This window comes from Serinus canaria, chromosome 5 (assembly GCF_022539315.1).
Source record: "Serinus canaria isolate serCan28SL12 chromosome 5, serCan2020, whole genome shotgun sequence".
In the NCBI taxonomy this organism is placed as follows: Eukaryota; Metazoa; Chordata; class Aves; order Passeriformes; family Fringillidae; genus Serinus; species Serinus canaria.
In genome coordinates, this window is record NC_066319.1 from 5,769,678 (window position 1) to 5,790,967 (window position 21,290).

The window sequence follows — 21,290 nt, forward strand, 5'->3', positions numbered from 1 at the left end:
TGTACAAAGTGTGGCTGCAGGGGAACTTGTGAGTGGCCACATCCATTATTCATTCATCCAGCCAGAGTCCATTTCTTTGTAACTTAGCACAGATTTTATTGCTGAGGGCCTTTGGACTGCTGGCAGCTCCTTTTACGAGGAGGAGCAGAATTTTTAATCCATGCTGAGCATCACAATTAAGAATTAGATTCTTTTTAGGAGAACTTAGGCACAAAATATTTAAATGCCTCTCTGAACTGCCTTTAGTCTCCCTGAAAAGCACATGTGTCCCTCTGGTTGAACTGACTACTACAAAACTGAGTGAACAGCCTCAGTCCTACCATCTTCCTCTTCTCTAGAAAGGATTTCTCTGTTTTTACTCCTCTGGGTCAGAGGCATTACTCAAGTCCTCTCTTCCAAAAGACAGCTTGTTCTTGTAAGGTATAATTCTGCCCTTTAGGTTTTGTGTGCATTTTTTAAAATGTGTGAAAACTGTTTCCTTGAATCCTTAGTAAAATAAGTTTACTTATTTTGTAGCCATACACTACATACCACTGCTTATCACATAATCATACCATAGTTCATTTTGTGCTGCAAAGTAAATGGTGGCTACTAAATATTCCTCTTGGAAAGCAGAACTTAAGGGAGACTACCTTGAGCCCTCCTTATATGTCTATGTATGGCAAACGTTCAGAAATGTTAAATGTTCAACTTGTGAATGATTTTATTACATAAGTTATCCAGTTTGATACTTCCTGTACCAGTGAAGCCAGGGAATAAGGGAGGCAGGACCAGTGTTTTAGGGTGGTTCTTTGATCACCTCTGGAGTACCAGCAAAGGAGTCATCAGCTGCAATTTCAGCTCTCCACAACAGCTTTTTAGTTCTTTCTGCTGCAACTGCTCCAGGAAAGTCCCTGCCCAGCTTATTGCTGTCACTGCAGCAAGGGCTGGTCCAATGCAGTTGTCCAAGGCTTCATGCACAGAACTATGAACAGTGAATTTTGCTTGGGATTCAAGCTTTCAATTAAAATGTGACATGATGAGGAAATAAACTACCCTGTTGCATTAATAACTTACCTGGTGCCTCTTCTAGATTTGGCTTTCTGGGGGTTTTTACACACCGACATCCCAGAGCTGCAGGGGGTGTCACAAGGGCTGTTCAGTTGTGAGCACCAGCAGTCAGTGGCTAAGGCAATAGCTCAGCTGTGCAGACTGGGAGATGAAGAAACCATTTAGCATTATTATTAATATTATTTTAAAACTAACCACAAAAATAATTGATCTAAGAGTGCAGTGAATAATCCATGAAAGGATACCGTGTTTATTTTTGAGAGGGCTCGTGCCCAGTGTTGAACAGGAATAACTAGGATGTTACTGGCTGAGGTGAGAAGACTTTTTCACAAGGCTTTTATAAAGCATAGCCTCTTATCATGGTAGAGCTCAGTGGTATTTCAGGTCACTTCACAGTCTTGAAGTGAAGCCAGCAGTTAGTTTGCATGTAGAAATTCTGTTTAATTTCCTTGTGATATCATGAAGTCTGCATAAAGTTCACCCTGGGGCTTTAGACTAAAGCAGAATGTGCATCTATCCCGCTGGGCAAGAATCAAAAACTGAGAAACTTGGGATACTTTATTGTTATTTTTATGTTTTATTTCTGGCCTTAGAGTCCTCTGAAATCCCATTTATCTAACCACAAGGACAACATGCATAAAGCACAGCTCTTTCCTTTCTGAAGATGAAACAATATCTCAATGATTTGCATAACATAATTTAGGTTAGTTATTTTATTAGTTTTTCACATTAAGTGTAATGAACTATGCTCTCTTTTCTTAAGAAGCAGAATTATTTTTTCAGAAAGTAGATTAATTTGAACAAGCTTGTTTCTTTAGAAAACATTCACTGCTATTGTCCTGTTTTCATTGTGCTTTCCATTTCAAATAGAATCTGAATTAGCTTGAAAATTGCAGCAGAAAATGTAAGACATTGTTCTTATTTCCTATATATGGTGTACTTTATTTTTCTTTCTTTTCAGACTCGATGGCTTTCCTTTTGAGTAAGTATAAATATTTTAGTAATTGGTTTCATTTGAAAAAGATGCCCAGTGTTTTTCCCTGCCTTTTGCTTCCATGGACCTGAAATTCACAGGTAGAAATTTAAACCAGAATCAGCAGGCCTAGCAATGTCCATGTGAGCAGAGTTGTACAGATTTATGTAAATCAAAACATTCTCTTCCTAATTATTTTGTCTAAAAAAAGATGTGCAGTCATGAGCATTTAGCTTTTTCTACCAAGTGCAGCTATGAGAACTTTTACTCTCCTCTCCTGCTTAGTTGTGCACATGTGGCTACAATATTGAGTGTAATGAGGGGGATTATTTCTGCTCTTCATGCCTCTCTCCTTACTTCTTTTCTTCGTGTTGAAACAAAAGCAAACCATGTATCTACACTGAAATTGTACTAATTTCCAGTGTGCCTGGTTAGTTTCACACAGACTTTTATTCTCTCCTTGCATTTGGCCATCTCCATTGGTGTGTTAATTTAGGTTATTACCATTTTCTACCCCAAAATCACCCACTATAAGGCAAACTGAGCTTTAGAACATAAAGGCATCTGCACAAGGTTGGGTTTCCCCCCCTCCTGTAGTTAACTGAAAAACATTTTTGTAACAGATGATATCTTTGAACTGCAGCATGTTTTACTGTCAAACACATCAAACTGTGCCATTTAGTGAGTTCTGAAGGAGACACAACTAATTTAAGAAAATGTTTTAAAGTTACAAAAACCACTCAGCTTCCTTAGCCCTTCCAGGTTGATGTTTTTATACTCCTGTTTTTGTATTTGTGATTTAGAGGTGGCAGGAATACTTGATTCTGACTTTATGGTGGTTGGATAACAGTTCTGCCAGTGCTGCTGAATTTGTGATGTGTTGCTTTGTTCTGTTTCTGCAGGGAAGGTATGGATACAGATAAAGATGACCAACATGGAAGGTACTGTTGATACAGTCACTGAAATCTCAGTTCCACAGTTCTGACACAGGATCCTGACTGTGGATGCCTGTTCTCAGTCTCACTGTGGTCCCAAATTATTGCTTTGCTGGGACAAAGCAATAATCTAAACAATCTTAGTTTAAACAACGTGGAGCAGACAAGCTAAAACACCCCCAAGCCTGAGGTGCAGTGTTACAGATACTGATCTTTGCTGTAGAAAGGTTAAATAAACATTCAAATTCTAAAAAACTGATGTTAGTGAGGATCAGTAGGAAGTGAGATGCAGTAAAAGAGTTGGGTTGAGTGCTTTCAACACTGTAACTCTGTGGTGTCCTTTCTCAACAGATTGGAGTATGCAGACCAACAAGGCAGGATAAAAAATGCAAGGTAATACTCTAAACAAATACATTTAAAAGAATCATCTCTTTCTTTTTGCCATGTATGAATTATTTGTGCATGTTTCTTCTGCAAATATCTTTTTCTAGCTTTGACCTTCCCTTATTTTTCCATATCTTTGCACTGTTCACATTTTTCATTAAGTTTCCATAGAGTGAAACAACTAATTTGGTGAGTAACTTGGTTTTAGTCACCTCATTGCTGTTGGAATTGAAGCCAGATATGTTTCTGGTAATGTTGCATCCTTCATCGTTCTTCTTTCAGACTCCATAGTGGGTTGTGTAAGTGTTAGCAATGAATCTTAACATGAGAAAATACAAACCTGACCAACAACGGGTGTGTTTTCTGACAACCACGAGCTCGTGCTGCAACCTCTCCTGTTGCTTGTAACCCTTCTTTACCCAAATAATTCACACCAAACGTCTGAAGAGTGTCTGCTGTCCTTTCCATGAGGACAGCAGGGCAGCTCCCTCCCCCGAGCAGGCTGCTTAGGGCGTTGCCCCAGGAGTGCCCTGCTGTGTGTGTGTGTGCAGGGAGGCTCACAGCCAGATCGAGAAGCGGCGCAGGGATAAGATGAACAGCTTCATCGACGAGCTGGCCTCGCTGGTGCCCACCTGCAACGCCATGTCCCGCAAGCTGGACAAGCTCACCGTGCTCAGGATGGCTGTCCAGCACATGAAAACACTTCGTGGTGAGTTGCCTGGGGCTGCAGGGCCATTCCAAGTGGCATTTCCCCAAAGCCACGCTTTCCCTTTTTTGCCCCAAAGGAGTAAGTTAATTTGTTAACATTCTCTGAAAAATCCCTTTGCCCAGGATTTTTCTCCTGGGAAGCTGAGAAGTCTCAGGGAAAAAGGAAAACAATAATTATCTCATTTGTTTCTCCTGTGTTTTGCTCCTTTGGAATGTGGTTGGAGATTGTTTACCCACAGGTGATTGTTCCATTGGTTTCATGTGAGTTGTTTTCACTCTTTGGCCAACCAGGGCCAAGCTATGTCGGGGCTCTGGAAAGAGTCACGAGTTTTCATTATTATCTTTTTAGCCTTCTGCCAGTATCCTTTCTGTATTCCTTAGTATAGATTGGTGTGGTATTTTTTAATATAATATAGTATCATAAAATAATAAACGAGCTTTCTGAGCACACGGAGTCAGATTCATCATTCCTGCCTGCCATGAGGGTCCCCACAAATACAATATTAATTCATTTTGGGAGGATTCCTCCCTTCTCTTAGCATCTGATGCTCAGTGTTCATTCACAGCTTACTAGTTCATGGTCCAGTACATACCCTGACGTGACTGGGGGAACCTGGGGATGAGAAAAGAATAATTTTCCATCAGTTGAGCACTGCTGCCAGACTCCACAGCACCAAGGCAGCTGGGGCAGGTGGGGAGAGGGAGCCAGGGGCTTAAGGGCACAGTTGGTCCTGGTGCAGTACTGAGCCCTGCTCTAAGCAGGCAATGTACCACGCTGTTGGATAGAGAGGTTTCAGGTATGATATCCCCATATAAAGAGGTACCTTTACCTCTGTAGGAAAAAATAGAGATTACTTTGAAAACCTAATGTTGGTCTTTTTGACCAGTTTTTGTTGCAAGCACTTGAAGGGAAACACAGGTTTGGAAAAGTTGAGGTTGTGAGAAATCACTGTGTGTTCCTAAGGCTTCATATGCCTGAATCAGTGCTTGGGTACAACTGGTGCTGATGTTAAAAGCTTTAAGCCTTCAAGAAATGCATTACTGAGAAGAAAAAAGGGACGCAGCTAATGGTAAAAAAGATCCTGGTGATTGTTCTCATTTCTAGGAGAGCTGGTGCCTTCAGTCATATTTAGCCTCGCAGTTTTGGAAGGCTTAACTTTCCTGCCACTGTCATTTGATGAGCTTAATACTTTATAACACTTCAGTGGTTACTAATTTGACTCTCCTCTGCCTTTATGAAGAGAACAGAATGAGAAGAATTACTCCTTAATAAATAGCTGCCTCATTTGTTGCCAGTTTTGGGCTTTGGGCATTGTAAGATGATGTCATTGTAATGCTGGGTTTTATCTTTGGCTTGGAGTGAGAGAATTGATTTGTAAATTCCTAAGTGATGATTTGTTTACATAAGCTTGCCATGTTTTACTGAGTTATAAGGTGAAGAAACAGTTTTAATGTTTTTATTCTTTATTATTTTATTTTTATAATTTCTAATTCTGAGACTAGGCCATAAATCAAGGACAGCCCTTGGGTTCAAAATATGTCAAGGAATACTTCAATATCTCAGAGGCATTTAATTTGCATTTCTACCTAATGCAGCACTTGTGTCTTAGCAAAAAAAGCTTCATCCTTTTCTAAGTTAATACCAACAGAGCTCATGTTGATAGTAAAACCAAAAAAAGTTAATTTTAAAGAACTCCTGCAATGAACAGCAGCCTAAGAAAGAGCCAAAGGAAGATTGCTCATTTAAGTGTGTAATGTTGGTGATGTGGGAATTGTTTGTTTGTTTGTTTTCTTTAGGTGCTACAAACCCATACACAGAAGCAAACTACAAGCCTGCTTTTCTATCAGATGATGAATTAAAACACCTTATTCTCAGGGTATGTTCCAACTTTTAATTAAGAGTTATTAATATCTGTGACTATAGCTCTCCCAAAACCCACCACCAGCATTTTTCTGCCTTGTGTATCAGCTTTAAAATGTTTTGATTATGGAGGATAATTTTGAAATCTAGAGCCTGCCTCACAGAGTCAGGGAGTTTAAGGATGACTAGCATTTCTTAATTCAAGCAGAAAGGTTGCAGAGGGGGATTTAGATGGGAACCATTGGAATCTTCAGTTATTACATGTACAAACCAAAACCACATGAATGGTTTTCTTGCAGGCTTGCTGCCCTGGGTTACCTTGCCATGATTTTCAGTGTACAGTGATACAGTGAACACCTTTTTATTGAGGTCACTGATGTAACACGACTTGTGTGTTTGGCTGCCTGCTGTTACACTGCTTTTATAGTGTTTTTATAGTGTTTATAGTCTCTCTTCTCTCATCAGTCAGTAGCTGAGCTCTTCTGGTGGCTGTGCAATTGTTGAAGCACTGCAGTGTCCAGATGCTGCATATGCAGAATTTAATTTCTGCAGCATTGTGACTCTGAAGATACACAATTGGGGCCTATTCCTGCATGCTTGTGTGTGACTAAAGGCAGTACTTTGCAAATAGGAATTACTTGCCTCCAGGCACAGAAATAAATATACAGGTTATGGTTGGTTTCTAAAAGAGGAGCTTTTTTAAGTACAGTTAAAATAACATTTTAATTTGAAGGCATTATTAAACATAATCATAATATTATTGGACAAGACATGGATTCTTTCTTCTCATAAAAGTTATTTTACATTCTGGGCACAATGCCCAGAATCGTGCCAAAAATGTTTGCAGATGCAAAAAACCCCTTTATTGGAAGTCACATTTTTTCCTGTTGACTCAGTTACCTCTAAATGTTAAGGCAGCTCTCCTAGTGTAGAAATTCTCCTGTGTACAAAGTGCTTTTAAAGGTTATAACGATGCAATGTGGATGGATAACTTGGGATTTGACTTTCCCCCCCCCAATTAGGCAGCAGATGGATTCCTTTTTGTTGTGGGCTGTGACAGAGGAAAGATATTGTTTGTTTCAGAATCTGTCTTCAAGATCCTCAACTACAGTCAGGTATTCTTTTCCATTTTAAGTACATTAGGTCTTAAAATATTTGAGAGCTTTTTGATGGTTATGCCTTTATCTGGGGGGGAGGTATGAGAAGAGCCTGTCTTGAAAGCTGAGAGGTGTTGCAAAGAGAGAGAGCTTTTCTCTGCCATGTCATTAGAGAAGATTGCTTCTGGTTTCCACTCAAAGCAAGAGGTGAAAAGGAACTAAATTTAATTCACTGATTGAGGCATTCTGCTCAAGGATTTAACCTCAGGCTTGCAAAAGCATTACCTAATTGGGAGTGCAAGCAAATATTGAAACATCAGTCTGGGTTTTTTTCAGTAGCATCACATGGATTTTCCAGCTTAGTTTTCTTTCTACCTGTTCTGGTTTTGCTTGCATGCTTACTGATGGAAACTGGAAAGCAGTTATATCAAAGCCAGGTTTTTAATATGTGCTCAACATAAGGCGTAAGTTGGACCATATATTGTGTAAATAATCTTCATTCTTTCTGTCATCTGTACTCCTTGTCAAATTTAAACCTGTATTAGCTTCTAAAGTTTTCCTCAGCCAGCATTTGGTTAGGTATATACTAAATTCATATGTAAATAATGAAAGAGAACATTTGCAATTAGGATTTTTTTTTTCATTCAATGTGTGGTAGAAGAAGTAAGACTGAGTAGAAACCAGAACATTTGGTGGGGGGAATTGAGCATGCCAGTTCTGCAAAACTCTTACTGAAAATGATGACAGGAATTACTGTGTAATGTAGTCATAACTTCAATACTCAGAGAAAACCTTCCATCAAATCATAGAATCATAAAATAGTTTGTTTGGAAGGGACCCTTTAAAGGTCATCCAGTCCAAACCCCCTGCAGTGAGGCTGGATCTGGATGTTTGGTATTCCTTGGTAACACCTGTGTGTAAAAGGATTGTTCATACTGGATGCTAAAATGAAGAAAGCACACCGAGCCATTATTTTACTTTTTGACTGAGTGTTCAATCTCTACAGAATGATTTGATTGGTCAAAGTTTATTTGATTATCTCCATCCTAAAGACATTGCCAAAGTGAAGGAGCAGCTCTCTTCTTCTGACACCGCGCCACGAGAAAGGCTCATAGATGCAAAAAGTGAGTGTTCCCAGCCTGGGGAAAAATGTCATCTAGAGTCCCTGCTGCTGGGGCTCTGCCTCCTGTCACAGGTGGGGATGTGGGGGGATGCTGCCTGGACTGTCTCATGCCAAGGAAGTTATAGCTTAAATTCAGCAAGAAACAAAAAAAAGAAAAAAGAAGTGTGAAACGGGTTCCTGGAAGCTGTGGGGTTTGGCATGCACTGTGGCACAGAGGCATTACTGGAACTGGCCTCACCTGTGAGGGGTCCTCTCTCTTCCAGGCATCAAAGCTTTAACTTTTTCCATTAGAACACATGAAGCATTTCTTCTAATCCATGATTGTAAATGGTCAGAATACACTCAGTATTATCTTGGTGGGCCTTAGCTGTCAGCCAAGATAGAGGATTCATTTTATTTATCTGCTTATTTATAGCTTACTGCCATCAATGACCCAGCCTTTCTCTCAGAAGGTTTTTAACTTTGGAATCATTTCCTGCCATGTCTCTTAGCTCTGTTCCATTCTGGTATTTTAAAGTAGTTCTGAATCTCTGCTGCTCTTGGGGTGAGTGGGTGTTTAATTCCCTCTCATAACAGGAGTCTGCACTGCTTAAGTGGAAGGTGGCATCTTACAACTGCAGATTTCCAGGCCATTAAGTCTCATGCTTGTCAGGAGCAAAAATCTCCTGGATCTCAGCTCACAGAAGCCACCAGCTCAACTTCAGAAACTGAATTTGAGAGAGATCATTTGAGGGCAGGGAGCCTGGAAGCTTCAGCAGAATCAGCTGAAGTTTTTTTCTGGCTCCTGGTTTCATCGGTTGTCAAGCATGAATATCCAGTGCTGCCTCCTGGTTTTTTGTTGGTTTTTTAGGTTTTTTTTGTATGCCTCTGACAAAGTTAGGGCAAAAATAAATACTATGAATTACAGTCTTCCCATCTGCTATGATAGACGGATTGGGAGAATTTCAAGAGCTCATACTGGTGAAGAGTATGAGGATGTATGCACGTATTTATTTTTGTCTTGGCATGAGTAACTCAGCACAGCTTGTACTCACACCACGGTGCAGCAGCTTGGAGGCCATGTGGTGCAGGGCAGCCTGACCTCCTGGAGATCACCTCACTCCAGTGGAATTGTAAGGGAGGCACACTTTCCACTAAAATACTGGAATTGCTGGAATTCCTCCTTGTGTTAAAAGCCCACAAGGCCTGAGAAGTTTTTGTTCGTGTTGACAGCAGCTTGATTTTACATATCCCCATGCAGACATGGTTGGAGTGGATGGCAGGCTGTGGAAAAGTTGCTGTGTGATTTAAATCCTCCAGCAGCCCTTGGAGCACTGGCCTTGCTGACTGCTGTGCTCTTGATGCATGGATTGTCATGGAAGCAATCTATGTCTTCCCCGAGCCCTGGTGGTACCAACACCCTGCTGCTGGCTCAGACTGATGTGCTTGGGTTGGTTTTCCCACAGAAAAGAATCCCCTGTGAGAATATGATAAAGGTCAGGATTTATTGTCAGGGCACGTCCATGTGCAATTCTTTCTGCAAGGCAAGAGACTTCTGAGACATAACTGGAGGTCTTGGGGATTTGCAGTTCCTGCGTGGGTCCCTGCTACCTTTTCTCCTCCATCTCTCCCTGGAGTGTCATTTGGACCCTTCTGCTCCATATGCACACGTTTTTTCTGGGAGGGTGTTGTGATAGAAAAGTGCCAGTCTGAAGGGTCAGGAGCCTCCTCAGTGACTGTGCATGGAATTCTGCTCTGGTTTAATGGAAGAGTAATCTCTCTATTTTTAACCAGTCCAGAGAAATTGCAGTGTTTATTACAGGACTTGTGTGGATTTGTCCAATCTCTTGCTGATCTTTGCACTCAGAGCCCCGTGTTCTCCAGCCTCGGTGCTCTAATAGCAGAAAGCAGAGTCAGAAGGTGTTGATGCCTTAAGCAGCAGAGCCTAGACGGAGTTATTGGGAATAAAGTGGATATTTATTGAAGAGCCTTCAAAGGCCACACCCTGGCAGTACCAGAGCCACACCCTGGCAGTACTCAGACGGCTCTAAGATGGAAGCAAAAGAGGCCTTGGTCACAAGAGCTCACATTTTTACAAGTTTTCGTCCGTCAGCATATTGGAGCTAATTGTCCAACCACAGCTCCAGCCCATGAAGTCCCATCCTTCTTGTTTTTTCTCTCTTCAGTCCATGCTGTTTATGCTCTTGTGCCTGAGATCCAGACTGGCTGTCCTTGGGTCCCCGGCTAGAGAAGGAATTGCTGTATCTACCTACTCTGCAAAGAGAGCTTGCTATCCCCTGATATGAACCCCAGCCCCACACCTTGCTATCCATCCCCTGATATGAACCCCAGCCCCACACCTTGCTATCCATCCCCTGATATGAAACCCAGCCCCACACACCAAAGCAGCACAAAATCGAAAAAAAAGAAAAAAGAAACAACGAAAACCCGAGCTATCAGTATGGTCATCTGGGTCCTGCACAGTCACACACATCAAAACCTCAGAAGCAGGGGGTCAAGGTGCAGTGATGTTGGAGCCCTGTGGGGTGGGGTTTGGGGGTTCCCCTGCAGCTGACCCTGCCTCCCTCCCTCGCAGCCGGACTCCCGGTCAAGACCGACATCACGCCCGGGCCCTCGCGGCTCTGCTCCGGGGCACGGCGCTCCTTCTTCTGCAGGATGAAGTGCAACAGGCCCTCTGTCAAGGTAGAAGACAAGGATTTCCCTTCAACCTGCTCAAAGAAGAAAGGTAACCATCATGCTTTTGTTGCCAAGGCTGTCAGGGGTTTTTTTAATGCTGCTCGTTCACAGTGGTTGAATTTTTTACATTTAAAGTTGATGTTTGTTATTAAGATTCTGAGCTATGTCTTGGTCTGTTACTTCTTCAAGCTCCTGCTCGCCCCCCTCCAGTATCTCTTACACACCTGTATTAGCATTTAAAGCCAAATTCTCCGCTCTGCTTTGTTTAAACTTTTTCAGGCAGTTTGTGCCGACAGCTCTGGGGGGTCATTGCATCATCTTCAGACGTTGGTCAGATCACGTTCACTCCTGACCACCTGGCCAATGTCTCCAGTAAAGGGGAGCTGCTCCTTGTTCTCTGCCCAGTCATGTGGGGATGGATATCCACCTCAAAAAATGAGTGTAATTCTAAGTTCATCCGTAGGTTTGGTACATTCTGAACACTGGAAATGTGGTGTTTCTACACCTGGAATATTTGCTTGCAGCATTAGCAGTGTTGGTACTACTTTCTCCTCTGCAGGCTGTTATTCTAGGCATGTTGGAATATATATTTAGCCCAAATGTGAAAGTTTATTCTTTGAGTACTGTGGATGATACATTTGGTGTTAGTTAAAAGACAAACAGTAAGAGAACAGAGGCAATTTTGGTGCATTCTTTGGCTGTGGCAGGTGCCCCAACTCCCTGTGAGGTTCAGGCTCAGCCTCAGCCTTGGATGCTGATTTTGTGCTCTCTGCTGAGGAAGCCAGTTTGAGTCGTTGGCATAAGCCTTTTACTCCACCTGCCTATGGAAGGTCATCTTCCTTGGAGTTTCCAGGCCTGCTCAGTGCTGAGGAATGGGAATTCTTTTGGATACTGACATTTACTGGCCATTGCAAATCTTCATTACCCCTGTGTGCCCCACGTACCCCAGAGTATGTTCTGCCAAAAATGGCTTTTGTAGGAGCCTCAGGTTAAGATGAAAGAGGCATCTTGTTTATTAATCTACTAATTTCTTCATATGCTCCTTTGAGTTATTTGCTTCTTTTTGCTGAAATAATAAAATGTGATGCAACTTCTGCTCAAAATTACCAAAAGCAACCTTGGTCTGAACTATGTGATGTTTCAGCATAAATAGTGGTTTTGCCAAGATAAATTGTTTATTGGATTATCTCAGATTAGCTGCATTACAGCAAGAGTGCTGAAAAATCCCTTGGAATCACAGAGTCATTAAGGTTGGAAAAGGTTTCCGAGATCACTGAGTCCCAGCCTTTGACCAAACATCCCCCTGTCAGCCAGACTGTGGCTCCGAGCTCTCTGTCACTTCTTGAGCACCTCCAGGGCTGGGGACTCCCTCACCTCCCTGGGCAGCCCCTCCCAGTGCTGGTCAATCCTTTCTGTGAAGCAATTCCTGCTGATGTCCAGCCTGAACCTCCCCTGGTGCAGCTGGAGGCCGTGTCCTCTCATCCTGTCACTGCCTGCCTGGGAGGAGAGGCTGATCCCCACCTGGCTGCACCCTCCTGTCACGCAGTTCTAGAGAGGGATAAAGTCACCCCTGAGCCTCCTTTGCTCCAGGCTGAACATCCCCAGCCCCTCCTTAGTGAAGAGTATCCCAAATTTCCTTCATGAGAGAGAAGGTGCATTATTAGCAGGACTGATTTGAAATTCTCCAAAGCTGTACCCACGACCTAACAGCTTTCTTGGGTTTTCTTGTTTTCTTTTCTTTTCACAGCAGACCGCAAAAGTTTTTGCACTATTCATAGCACAGGCTACTTAAAAAGCTGGCCTCCGACGAAGATGGGGCTGGACGAAGACAACGAGCCCGATAACGAGGGCTGTAACCTGAGCTGCCTGGTGGCCATCGGGCGGCTGCACCCGCACGTGGTGCCGCAGCCGGCCAACGGCGACATCCGCGTCAAGGCCACCGAGTACGTGTCCCGGCACGCCATCGACGGCAAGTTCGTCTTCGTGGATCAGAGGTGAGAGCCCCACTCGCTCCCCTTGCAGCCCTGTGGGAACGCCACTGGGAAAAGGAATTGCTGCCCTTCTGAGCTTTTTCTGCTGGCTTGGCTTTTGAGGTGGAGCTCAAAGCTCTTAGTACGCATCCATTCAGCGTGACTGATTGAATTTTTTAAAGAATCCCCCAAACTTCCAAAAATGTGGCAGAATAATGCCAGGATCTTTTCTGCCAGTTCATTAGGGGGGTTATGTACGTGTGTAATCTTCAGAGGAAAATGTTTTGAAACTGGACCCTAATTGCTCCCTCTGTTACTTGAAACCTCTTGCGAGCACCAGGCGGCTGAGAGGCTGCAGAGGCTGGGTTAGGCTTTGCCAGCATGAACCCTTACATAACTCTTTACTGGGACACGTTCTGCTGGATTAATGCTTCTCTCTGGGACCCTTTGTGTTCGTGAGAAGGAAAGCTTTTCACGAGGGTTATCTCCTGGAAACGGTTTGAGGGCTTGTGCCCGTGTGGTGTCTGCTTTCAAGCATCAATTTATTATCTAAAAGGCTAATTCTTTCCTTTTCCTAAAGAAAGGGCTTGAATTTTCTTCAGTAGCAGGTGCATTTGACCTGAGTCTTCCTTGGAAATTACTGGGTGGTGGAGGGAAAAGGAGGAGGTTGAAGGATGTTAGTGGAGAGGTTATGCTGGGTTGGTTGGAGAGGGGTTGCTTGGTTCCCTTCCTGGTCAGGAGGGATTGAGACTGCCCAGGTGAGGCTGTTCCCGTTCCCCTGTGCCTTTGGCTCAGCTGCTTGAGGCACAGAAAAGGCCAAACTCCAGACTCTGGCAGAACCTCCCTGCTGGAATTGGGTTCAGGGGAGACTCAGCTGATCTTTAGTGCCCTGCCCTTTGAGAGGAAGTAGAGGATAGCCACGGGAGGAACTGAAGTGCAGAGAATATGGGTTTTTATGCTACTTATCTGTTTTGGAGTGGTTGGGTTTGTGGGTTTTGGTTAGGCTGGGTGTTGTTGGTTTTTTTTTATTTGATAGAAAGCTTATGAAAGTACCAACTCCTGAGTGCTCAGAGCTGGTGCTCACTCTGGGAGCATTCATAGCTTTCTGTTGCTCCAAAATTGCCATTCTGCCTTGTTTATAGACAAGTTTTATTTTCAGAAGATCAGGCTTATTCCCCTGATGTGTAGCTTGAAGGCATTTTTAAAATAATGAGGCTCAGAAAATGTTGACCCATTGGATTTAAACACATATGCTTTTATTGAATTGCTTTCCAGCTGTTGTTTACAGTCCTTGGGATGCCTATGCTACTTCAAAGAACTCTTTGAAAGGGAATTTATTTAGAAGAAAGCCTCATCTGTAGGCCTGAAGCTGACATCCAGTGATTCTTGCTTTTCCTGGAGAATATTTAGGCACCTGTAGAAGATGAAGACAATTTATTTCCAAGTCAGGTTGTTTTGTTCATATAGACTTGCACTGTTCATTTATCATCTGTCCAAGGAACTCAGGAAAGAAACACTTCCTAAACTCCCTGTGACCTTTTGTGTCCTCATGGATTTCCTGGTCCCTGGAGAAGCACAGCAATGGATTAGGTACCAATTAGCTGGGCTGCCTCAGCCAGGCAGCTGCTGAACTATTCTCTGCTGGAATGGCAGCTACACTGAGCAGAGTTTTAAACAGAATCATCTCTCCTCTTATTTATTCAGGGCTTCTAATTGGTCTGCATGCCAAATTTGAGAGTAAAATTAAGTTGATTATCCATGCAGATGTCATCAGATACAGCTTCAGGATTCAGAGCTGCCTTGTTAAGTGGGAGAAGCGAGCTGAGGGAAAAAGTAAATGCAGGATGAAATTCCAGAAGGACACAAACAATTTCCTTCCTTGCATAATAGAAGATGGTCAGATACTGAATGCACCCAGTCTGTTATGTCTGGAACTTGGTGCAGATTCTCCTTTGCACAGCACCTGCTGTGAAAAGAAAAGGGTTGACAAATTCCCTGGAGCTGCTCCTGCTGGTTGTTCCCCTCTGTGAGGGGTATCCCACCACAGCAGTGCTGCTAAAAGCCTTGGCTACCAAAGTTCTTGGGAATGCCCTGCAATAAGCTTGACTGGCTTCCCAGCTCTTCCATTTTAAAGACAGGCTTGGTTTTGCTGCTTTGTGGTTCCCTTAGAGATGGCTTTGATGAGTTCTCCTGGAGTTTTAAGTGGCCTGGCATGAGGCTCACCCTACAAAAGTCAGTTTGAATTCCTGTTTCCTTCTCCAGGGCTGAGGGTGCTGGTCTCCCTGTCAGGGAGGGCTTGAGGTGTCCTCAGCTGGTGCTGAAATCTCCTGTGTTTGGGAACATACAAAAATGCCCCGCATGGAAATACTATGGATTTTGTGCTTCAGCTTTTTGCCCTCTGTTCTTCTTCATAATTATTAATATGTACTAATTTCTGCATTTTACAGTGTTTAATTTGGGCTCTTTTGAGATTGCAGACGAGATGTTGATCTACCTGAGTTTGTTCCTTATTGCCCTTCATGTTTAATTTGAATTGGAATGGTTTGGAATTGTGGCACTTATTTCAGCTTCTTCAAGGAACTGTCACTTCTCCCTCAGTAATTTTCTTCTAAGAAACAAAGATTTTTTTTTTTCCTAACAAAATTCTTCTAAGAATTCTAAGAGTTTTCTTCTAAGAAGTGAACAAAATCCAGGTCAGGTTTGGTGTGGTGTTGTTCTGTCCCACCCCTGAGTTCTGCAGGCCTGTGATGTCTGTTGTGCAGTGGCACTTTGTGCAGAAGCTCCGTGCTGTCTCGTGGCTGCTGCTACAAACAAGGCAGCTTTTTTCAGGCTTAAGTTCCCGAAATTACAGCAAATCTTCAAAGCTGTTTAGAAAGTCTGACATCCCCTCTGGTGATGGTAGGTCAAATGTAATACCTGAGGGCTCTGGCTGTTAGGTGCTTTTTTAATTACCTGAGAATTAAAAATAGTATTCTTAAGGAATTTTTTTACCTTCTAAGCCGAAAATTCCTTTCTGCATTAGTTGAGCCTTTCCCAGCCTCAGTGTGAGCTTTAGGAATCTGACTAATACTTGAACTTGAAAAGATTTTTTTTTTTTTTTAATTTAATTTTCTTCCTCTCCCTCCCTTCCCCAGGGCAACAGCCATCCTGGCATACTTACCCCAGGAACTTCTAGGTACTTCGTGTTACGAATATTTTCATCAAGATGATATAGCACATCTTGCAGAATGTCACAGACAAGGTATGGTTCTTAAAAATTCAGGAAAAATTCTTTTCAAAATATTGGGAACGGTTGTTGTGTATTAAGGAAACCAAAGAGACTTGAAAAGATTTGGGTATTGCTGCTTGCAAGTGCTTTAGTCAAGAGCATCGTGCTGCAAGTGCCAAACTCTGAGATTGGCTTAGACTTGCATGGATTTGTAGGCAAAATTTGAGGATCAGGATGGGTGAGGGGGATGAGGGAGGAATAGCATTTTTCTTAAGGGATGTGGGGAGGAATTAACTGGGTTTTCCCTGATAAGGGCTCTGTTTATGTTGTGGTGCCTGCTTGACACTAATGACTTGCTTTCTGCCTGCCTTCAGTTTTGCAGACAAGAGAAAAAATTACGACTAACTGCTACAAGTTTAAAATAAAAGATGGCTCTTTTATTACGTTGCGGAGTCGCTGGTTCAGTTTCATGAACCCTTGGACCAAAGAAGTAGAATACATTGTCTCCACAAACACAGTCGTTTCGTAAGTGCTCTTCCCTCAGCAGGTGCCTGGGAATGCCCATTGCCTTGCCCTTTTCCCATGTGAGATTGGACCTAAAAATGTGCACACCTTCTGAATGGCAGTAGGTGTCTTCTCCAGACAACACCCCAGGGAGTTTAAACAACCCCAGGTTTAATTTAAAAATTGCAGTGATTTAATTTCTGGTCGTTAAAGCTTGCAGAAAATAGAAATATGTTCTTTCTTTGGGAAAAGCTGGGATTTGGTCTTTGCAGGAACTTAAGGGGCATGCATTTCTTTGCTTTGGCAGGTATTTGCCCTCGCCTTTTCCTTTCTCTTGAGGTGCCTTCTCAGCAGAACAGTTCCTGCAGAGGAGTTCTGGGCTGAGAGAAGCTGTTGGGGTCTGGCACTGCACACTTGGAGGGGGAACAGGGGGGGTTGATCCCTGTTGTTTATCCAGCCCTGACACTGCTGAAGCATTCCATGCTGAAACTCTGCCTGCATCACCTGCAATCCCTGGGAGGGTTTTCTACCTTGGCAGGGTTCTCTCTCCCTGATTTTTCTCATCCTTGCACTCCACAGCACCACGGTCCTGGAGAGCGGGGACGCGGCCTTTCCCCAGCTGGCAGCGTCCCCACACAGCATGGACAGCGTGCTCCAGGCTGGAGAAGGTAACTCCTGGCCTCAGGAATCACTGGCTCTGCTGCCTGGGGAGCAGCTCACCCTGCCTGCACGCATTTGCTGCCCTTCTGCACTGAGATTTGTTAATATCCTAAGGAAAAGGAGGTTTAGGTTTGGGTCTGAGCCACACCTGCTGAGGGTTGCTGTTCTTAAATATTCATTTCCAGAAGCATTATCCATTCTGGATAAGCAATGCTGAGGCCTTCCTTGCCCTCTCAGTGGCAGCTTTTCTCTGCTTGGAGTGTATCAGGCTCTTTCCAAGTGCTCCTCCCAGGTGGAGTGCTTTGGGAGTGCAAGGGGAGGTGTTCTTCCCAGCCCCCAAGTGCTGTGCAGGTGTGAAATCACATTACAGGAGCAGCTCTGAACTGCTCAGACCTCGCTTTCCCCTTCACAGTTACCTGCAGGGGCTTTATTTGCAGCCATCAGCTGCCTTGGGTTTATCTGACATTGAGTGGAATATGCACTGGCAAGTTCTTCAGACAAAGCAGAGCACAAACATGTTTGGAGAAGGGCTTGTTTGGGCACAGAGTGGGGCAGGGCTGACGAGGCCGTGCTGTACCAGCTCTGGACTGGAGGTAGCCCCAGATGCTCAATTCTGGAAGAGCAGCCAGATTCTAAAAGAGTTGGGGCCTGTCCTGTCCCTGCTGTCCCTGCAGAGGGACATCTGAGACCCAGCACAGCTCGGTGCAAGCCAGAGCTTTTCATCCATTTGGAGGCACTCAGCAGCTGGTGGAACTGTCAATAAATCCTGTTCAGAAGGTCCTGCAGCCACTCAAAGCCTAAACACAGTTGCCCTGTGGAGAAAGTTTGCAAGCTTTTCTCTGACCTTAAGATTTCTGCTCATTTCAGGTGGCCCCAAAAGAACCCATCCCACTGTGCCTGGAATTCCAGGTGGAACAAGAGCTGGGGCAGGTAAAATAGGGAGGATGATTGCTGAAGAAATCATGGAGATTCACAGGTGAGAGAAAATGGTGTGGAGTTAAGTTGTTTTATTCCTGTTCCTTAGGAGGAGTTAGACTTCCTTAATTTCCTCTGAAAGAACAATTTATTCAAGCTGAATAAGGAATGATCCAACTGCACTGAGACAGCTACAGATTCCTGTTCAGCCTTCCTGAGGCAGTCAGCCCCCTCAGGGAAAGCATGAAGTCACAGCCTTCCAGCTTCCTGCTGCAGGAGACTGATACTGGCATTTCTTTGCAGTGGTGGTGATGATGGCCAGTTTACCAGAAACAGGAGTTAAAAAGAGCAGCTACCTAGAAACAAATCCATTCCAGTCTGTTCTTTTCCCAGGGACTCGAGGCTGTGAGCGGCACAACCTCCAAATGCCAAAGCTGTTGACTGTGTGCCAGAGCAGCAGTGTTTGTTTTCGTGCAGTCCATTTGCTCAGATGCTTTTGGGGTTGTTAGATGTGCATGATGAGCTCTGCAGTTCCCCTGCAGCTCTTGGAGCAAGGGCACGATGCTGGGGCCTTCCCGTGGCAGTCAGGATGTGGGGCTGGGTCAGGCACAGGGTCACTGAGGGTCTGTGGGGATCCACAGCTGCTTCTCATGTTCTCACCTGTGTGAGCAGCTGCTTTCAGTGGGTACCACTTCATTTCTGTTGGCTGAAAATCCCTGTTCCTCACTGATTTCCTCTTGGGAACTGTTTCCTTTCCCATAAAAGGGGTCTCACCCAGCAGATGTTCAGTGGTGGCAGTTTAACCAGGCTGAAACACATCCAGTCTGTTTCCCATAGTTTTGTTCCTGCTGCAGGCAGGAGACTCCCTCTGTCCTCACTTCAGGCAGCAGCAGACCTATCCCTAAGGCTGCATTCCTCTCTGTAGGAATAGGAAAAGAAGAAAAACATGGCTGAATCATTACTTTGAAGCTTAACCATCCCTTTTAGTAACTGTAAAACATTTAATTAGCCCAAGTGAGTGTAGTAGTGCAGTTACCACCCATGTTTGCAGTTCAGTTCGGACCCTGGGTTAGTTCCAGTCCTTTTTCTGCAGCTGTTACTATTTTCCAAAGCTGCCTTCTGTTCAGCTTTCCCAGGGGAACTCTGCCAAGGAGAAGAATCCCATTTCCATTGCTTTTCGCTGTAACTACCCCTCCTCCCTTTAGTCTGGAGATTCGTTGGTGCTACAGTCAATACATTATTCATTATTAACAATGTTTGATCAGGCTGTGGAAAATGGAAGTGAACAGTGTGGCTTTGAGCAGTCACAAACAATCCACTGTCCAGTGGACTTCTGTAGAAGAGCTCACTGAGGAGTCTGGGTTACTGTGGCAGCTGGAACTCTTGGCTGGTGGAAATTGAAGTAAAATACTCAAAAATGAGGCTTTCCTTAGCAGCCAGGACCTTTTCCATCTGACTCTGTGAAGGCTGTCCAGGAAAAAAACAGGGAGGAGGTAAAGCTTGCAGATCAAGCAGGCTGGATTTACACAGCACTGCTGCTCCTACTGGCCTGAGGAATACAAAAAAGGGAGGTTACAAAAGTGAAGCTCATGCTTTTAGCACCTTATGGCACCTGATACTGAAGTCAATATTTAAAACTCCAAGTCTCTGAGTCTGATGTAAATGCATGCCCTGTTCTATGCATGTTTTAGGATAAGAGGATCATCACCTTCCAGCTGTGGCTCAAGTCCCCTGAACATCACCAGCACCCCCCCGCCCGACACATCCTCGCCAGGAGGGAAGAAGGTGAGAACAAGGCTCCCCCCAGGCTGGGGCAGTCAGGGCAGGGCACTGTGCTCAGGGAACGGCTCCTGCCTGCTGGGCTGGAGAAGGGGCTGGGCCAAAGCACTGAGGTGCTCACAGCCCCTGTACAGCCCTGCCTGAAGGGCAGCCAGCAGCACCTCCCAGACTCCAGCAGTGTGTGACACTCACCTGCCCTTTCTGTTGGATGTTTGCAGCAGGGCTGCAAGGAACAGCTCTGCCCACGTCTCTGCACCCTCCAGAAACTCTCGGACACCCCGTGCTGGTGAAGGCTGGCAGTGCTGGCACTGCAGCTCTGGCTGTGCCCGAGGAACGCCCCCGGGCTCCTGAGCACAAACCAGCGCAGCTCCGTGCTTGCCTGGGCACTCAGAGGGTGTTCTTAAGTCAACACCGTGCACCTGCCTTGCTCTGAGAGTGCTTGAGTAGCACTCAGGTGCCATTGCCAGCACTGAGGCACCTGAACTCTGGTCCTGGCTGCTTCCAGCAATCTCTAAATGCTTACGGAAGTTTTATCCAAAGCAAGAACACTTACCCAGGTCCTTATGCACTGCTTCAGACTTACTTAACCTTTTTTTTCTCAGAAATAATGACTTGCTTGTAAGAATTGCTTGTAGTGGAATAGACTGTAAATATTTCTGTCTGTTCCCAGCTCTCTTTGTTCTTGAAATAAAACTCCAGGTTGGAACAGAGTTACAATTCTGGTAATAGCTATTCTTTCTTCTTCTGCCCTACAGTATTCAACATGTCCACAGAGTAGGGGCTGCTGGCATGGCATAAAGGAAGATGCAGGTGCAGGGCTGGGTGTTTTCAGCACCCCCTTCATATTTCTCCTTGCTTAGAAGATTGTTTATTATAAACCACAGGGTTATTTTGGGAAGTCCATCTACCCTATATTAAACATTCCAGTATAGGACGATTTAAGACTTAATGCACCATTTCATGCTGCTTTAGAGCTTCTGTTTTGTCTTTCAAGATCTTGAATGGTGGCACTCCAGACATTTCTTCAGCCGGGCTGCTGTCTGGGCAAATCCAGGATAATTCTGGGTACCCGTATTCCGACAACTCCTCAATCCTGGGTAAGTGAAGTCACACATGAACAGCCTCAGTACCGGCTGAGCACACATGGACATTGGTTGCTTTTAGCAGTAACTTGCTTTTATCAGCTGAGGCACAAAGCCCACAGCCGAGCGCTCTGTGTGCCCCAAGAGGCACCTGGCAGCCTGTTTTGTGAAGTTCCTTCATACTGGAATTTCCTCACGCAGTGCTTGGAGCCTCTTTTCCTGAGTCAGTGTGAAGCAGCTCAGCTGCTGGCCAGATGCTGCCGCAGCGCTCTGCGTGCACTCTGGCACTCCGAGTCCCAGTGGGGGGTGGTGGCCCTTGCTGGGGAGTGACCCAGCTGCCAGGGGTGTCCCTGGGCCCCAAAGCC

The 21,290-nt window shown here is 44.5% G+C and overlaps 1 protein-coding gene across 9 annotated transcripts in view; it reads left to right on the forward strand.

Annotated features, from left to right (window-relative positions):
- BMAL1 (basic helix-loop-helix ARNT like 1) overlaps nt 1–21,290 on the forward strand; it is a 49,416-nt gene that overhangs the window by 27,365 nt on the left and 761 nt on the right. For 6 of the 9 annotated variants that reach the window (XM_030240114.2, XM_030240112.2, XM_030240116.2 and 3 more), the window contains exons 4-18: nt 2,012–2,032; nt 2,926–2,964; nt 3,310–3,351; nt 3,894–4,051; nt 5,848–5,927; nt 6,934–7,026; nt 8,015–8,132; nt 10,707–10,856; nt 12,555–12,801; nt 15,912–16,018; nt 16,360–16,510; nt 17,069–17,157; nt 18,017–18,125; nt 19,756–19,849; nt 20,838–20,940. In XM_030240114.2, the coding sequence (XP_030095974.1) occupies nt 2,012–2,032; nt 2,926–2,964; nt 3,310–3,351; nt 3,894–4,051; nt 5,848–5,927; nt 6,934–7,026; nt 8,015–8,132; nt 10,707–10,856; nt 12,555–12,801; nt 15,912–16,018; nt 16,360–16,510; nt 17,069–17,157; nt 18,017–18,125; nt 19,756–19,849; nt 20,838–20,940 (1,601 nt within the window). The remainder of the gene's footprint in view (nt 1–2,011; nt 2,033–2,925; nt 2,965–3,309; nt 3,352–3,893; nt 4,052–5,847; nt 5,928–6,933; nt 7,027–8,014; nt 8,133–10,706; nt 10,857–12,554; nt 12,802–15,911; nt 16,019–16,359; nt 16,511–17,068; nt 17,158–18,016; nt 18,126–19,755; nt 19,850–20,837; nt 20,941–21,290) is intronic. The other 3 variants (XM_030240117.2, XM_030240118.2, XM_030240119.2) reach the window with 3 other exon arrangements.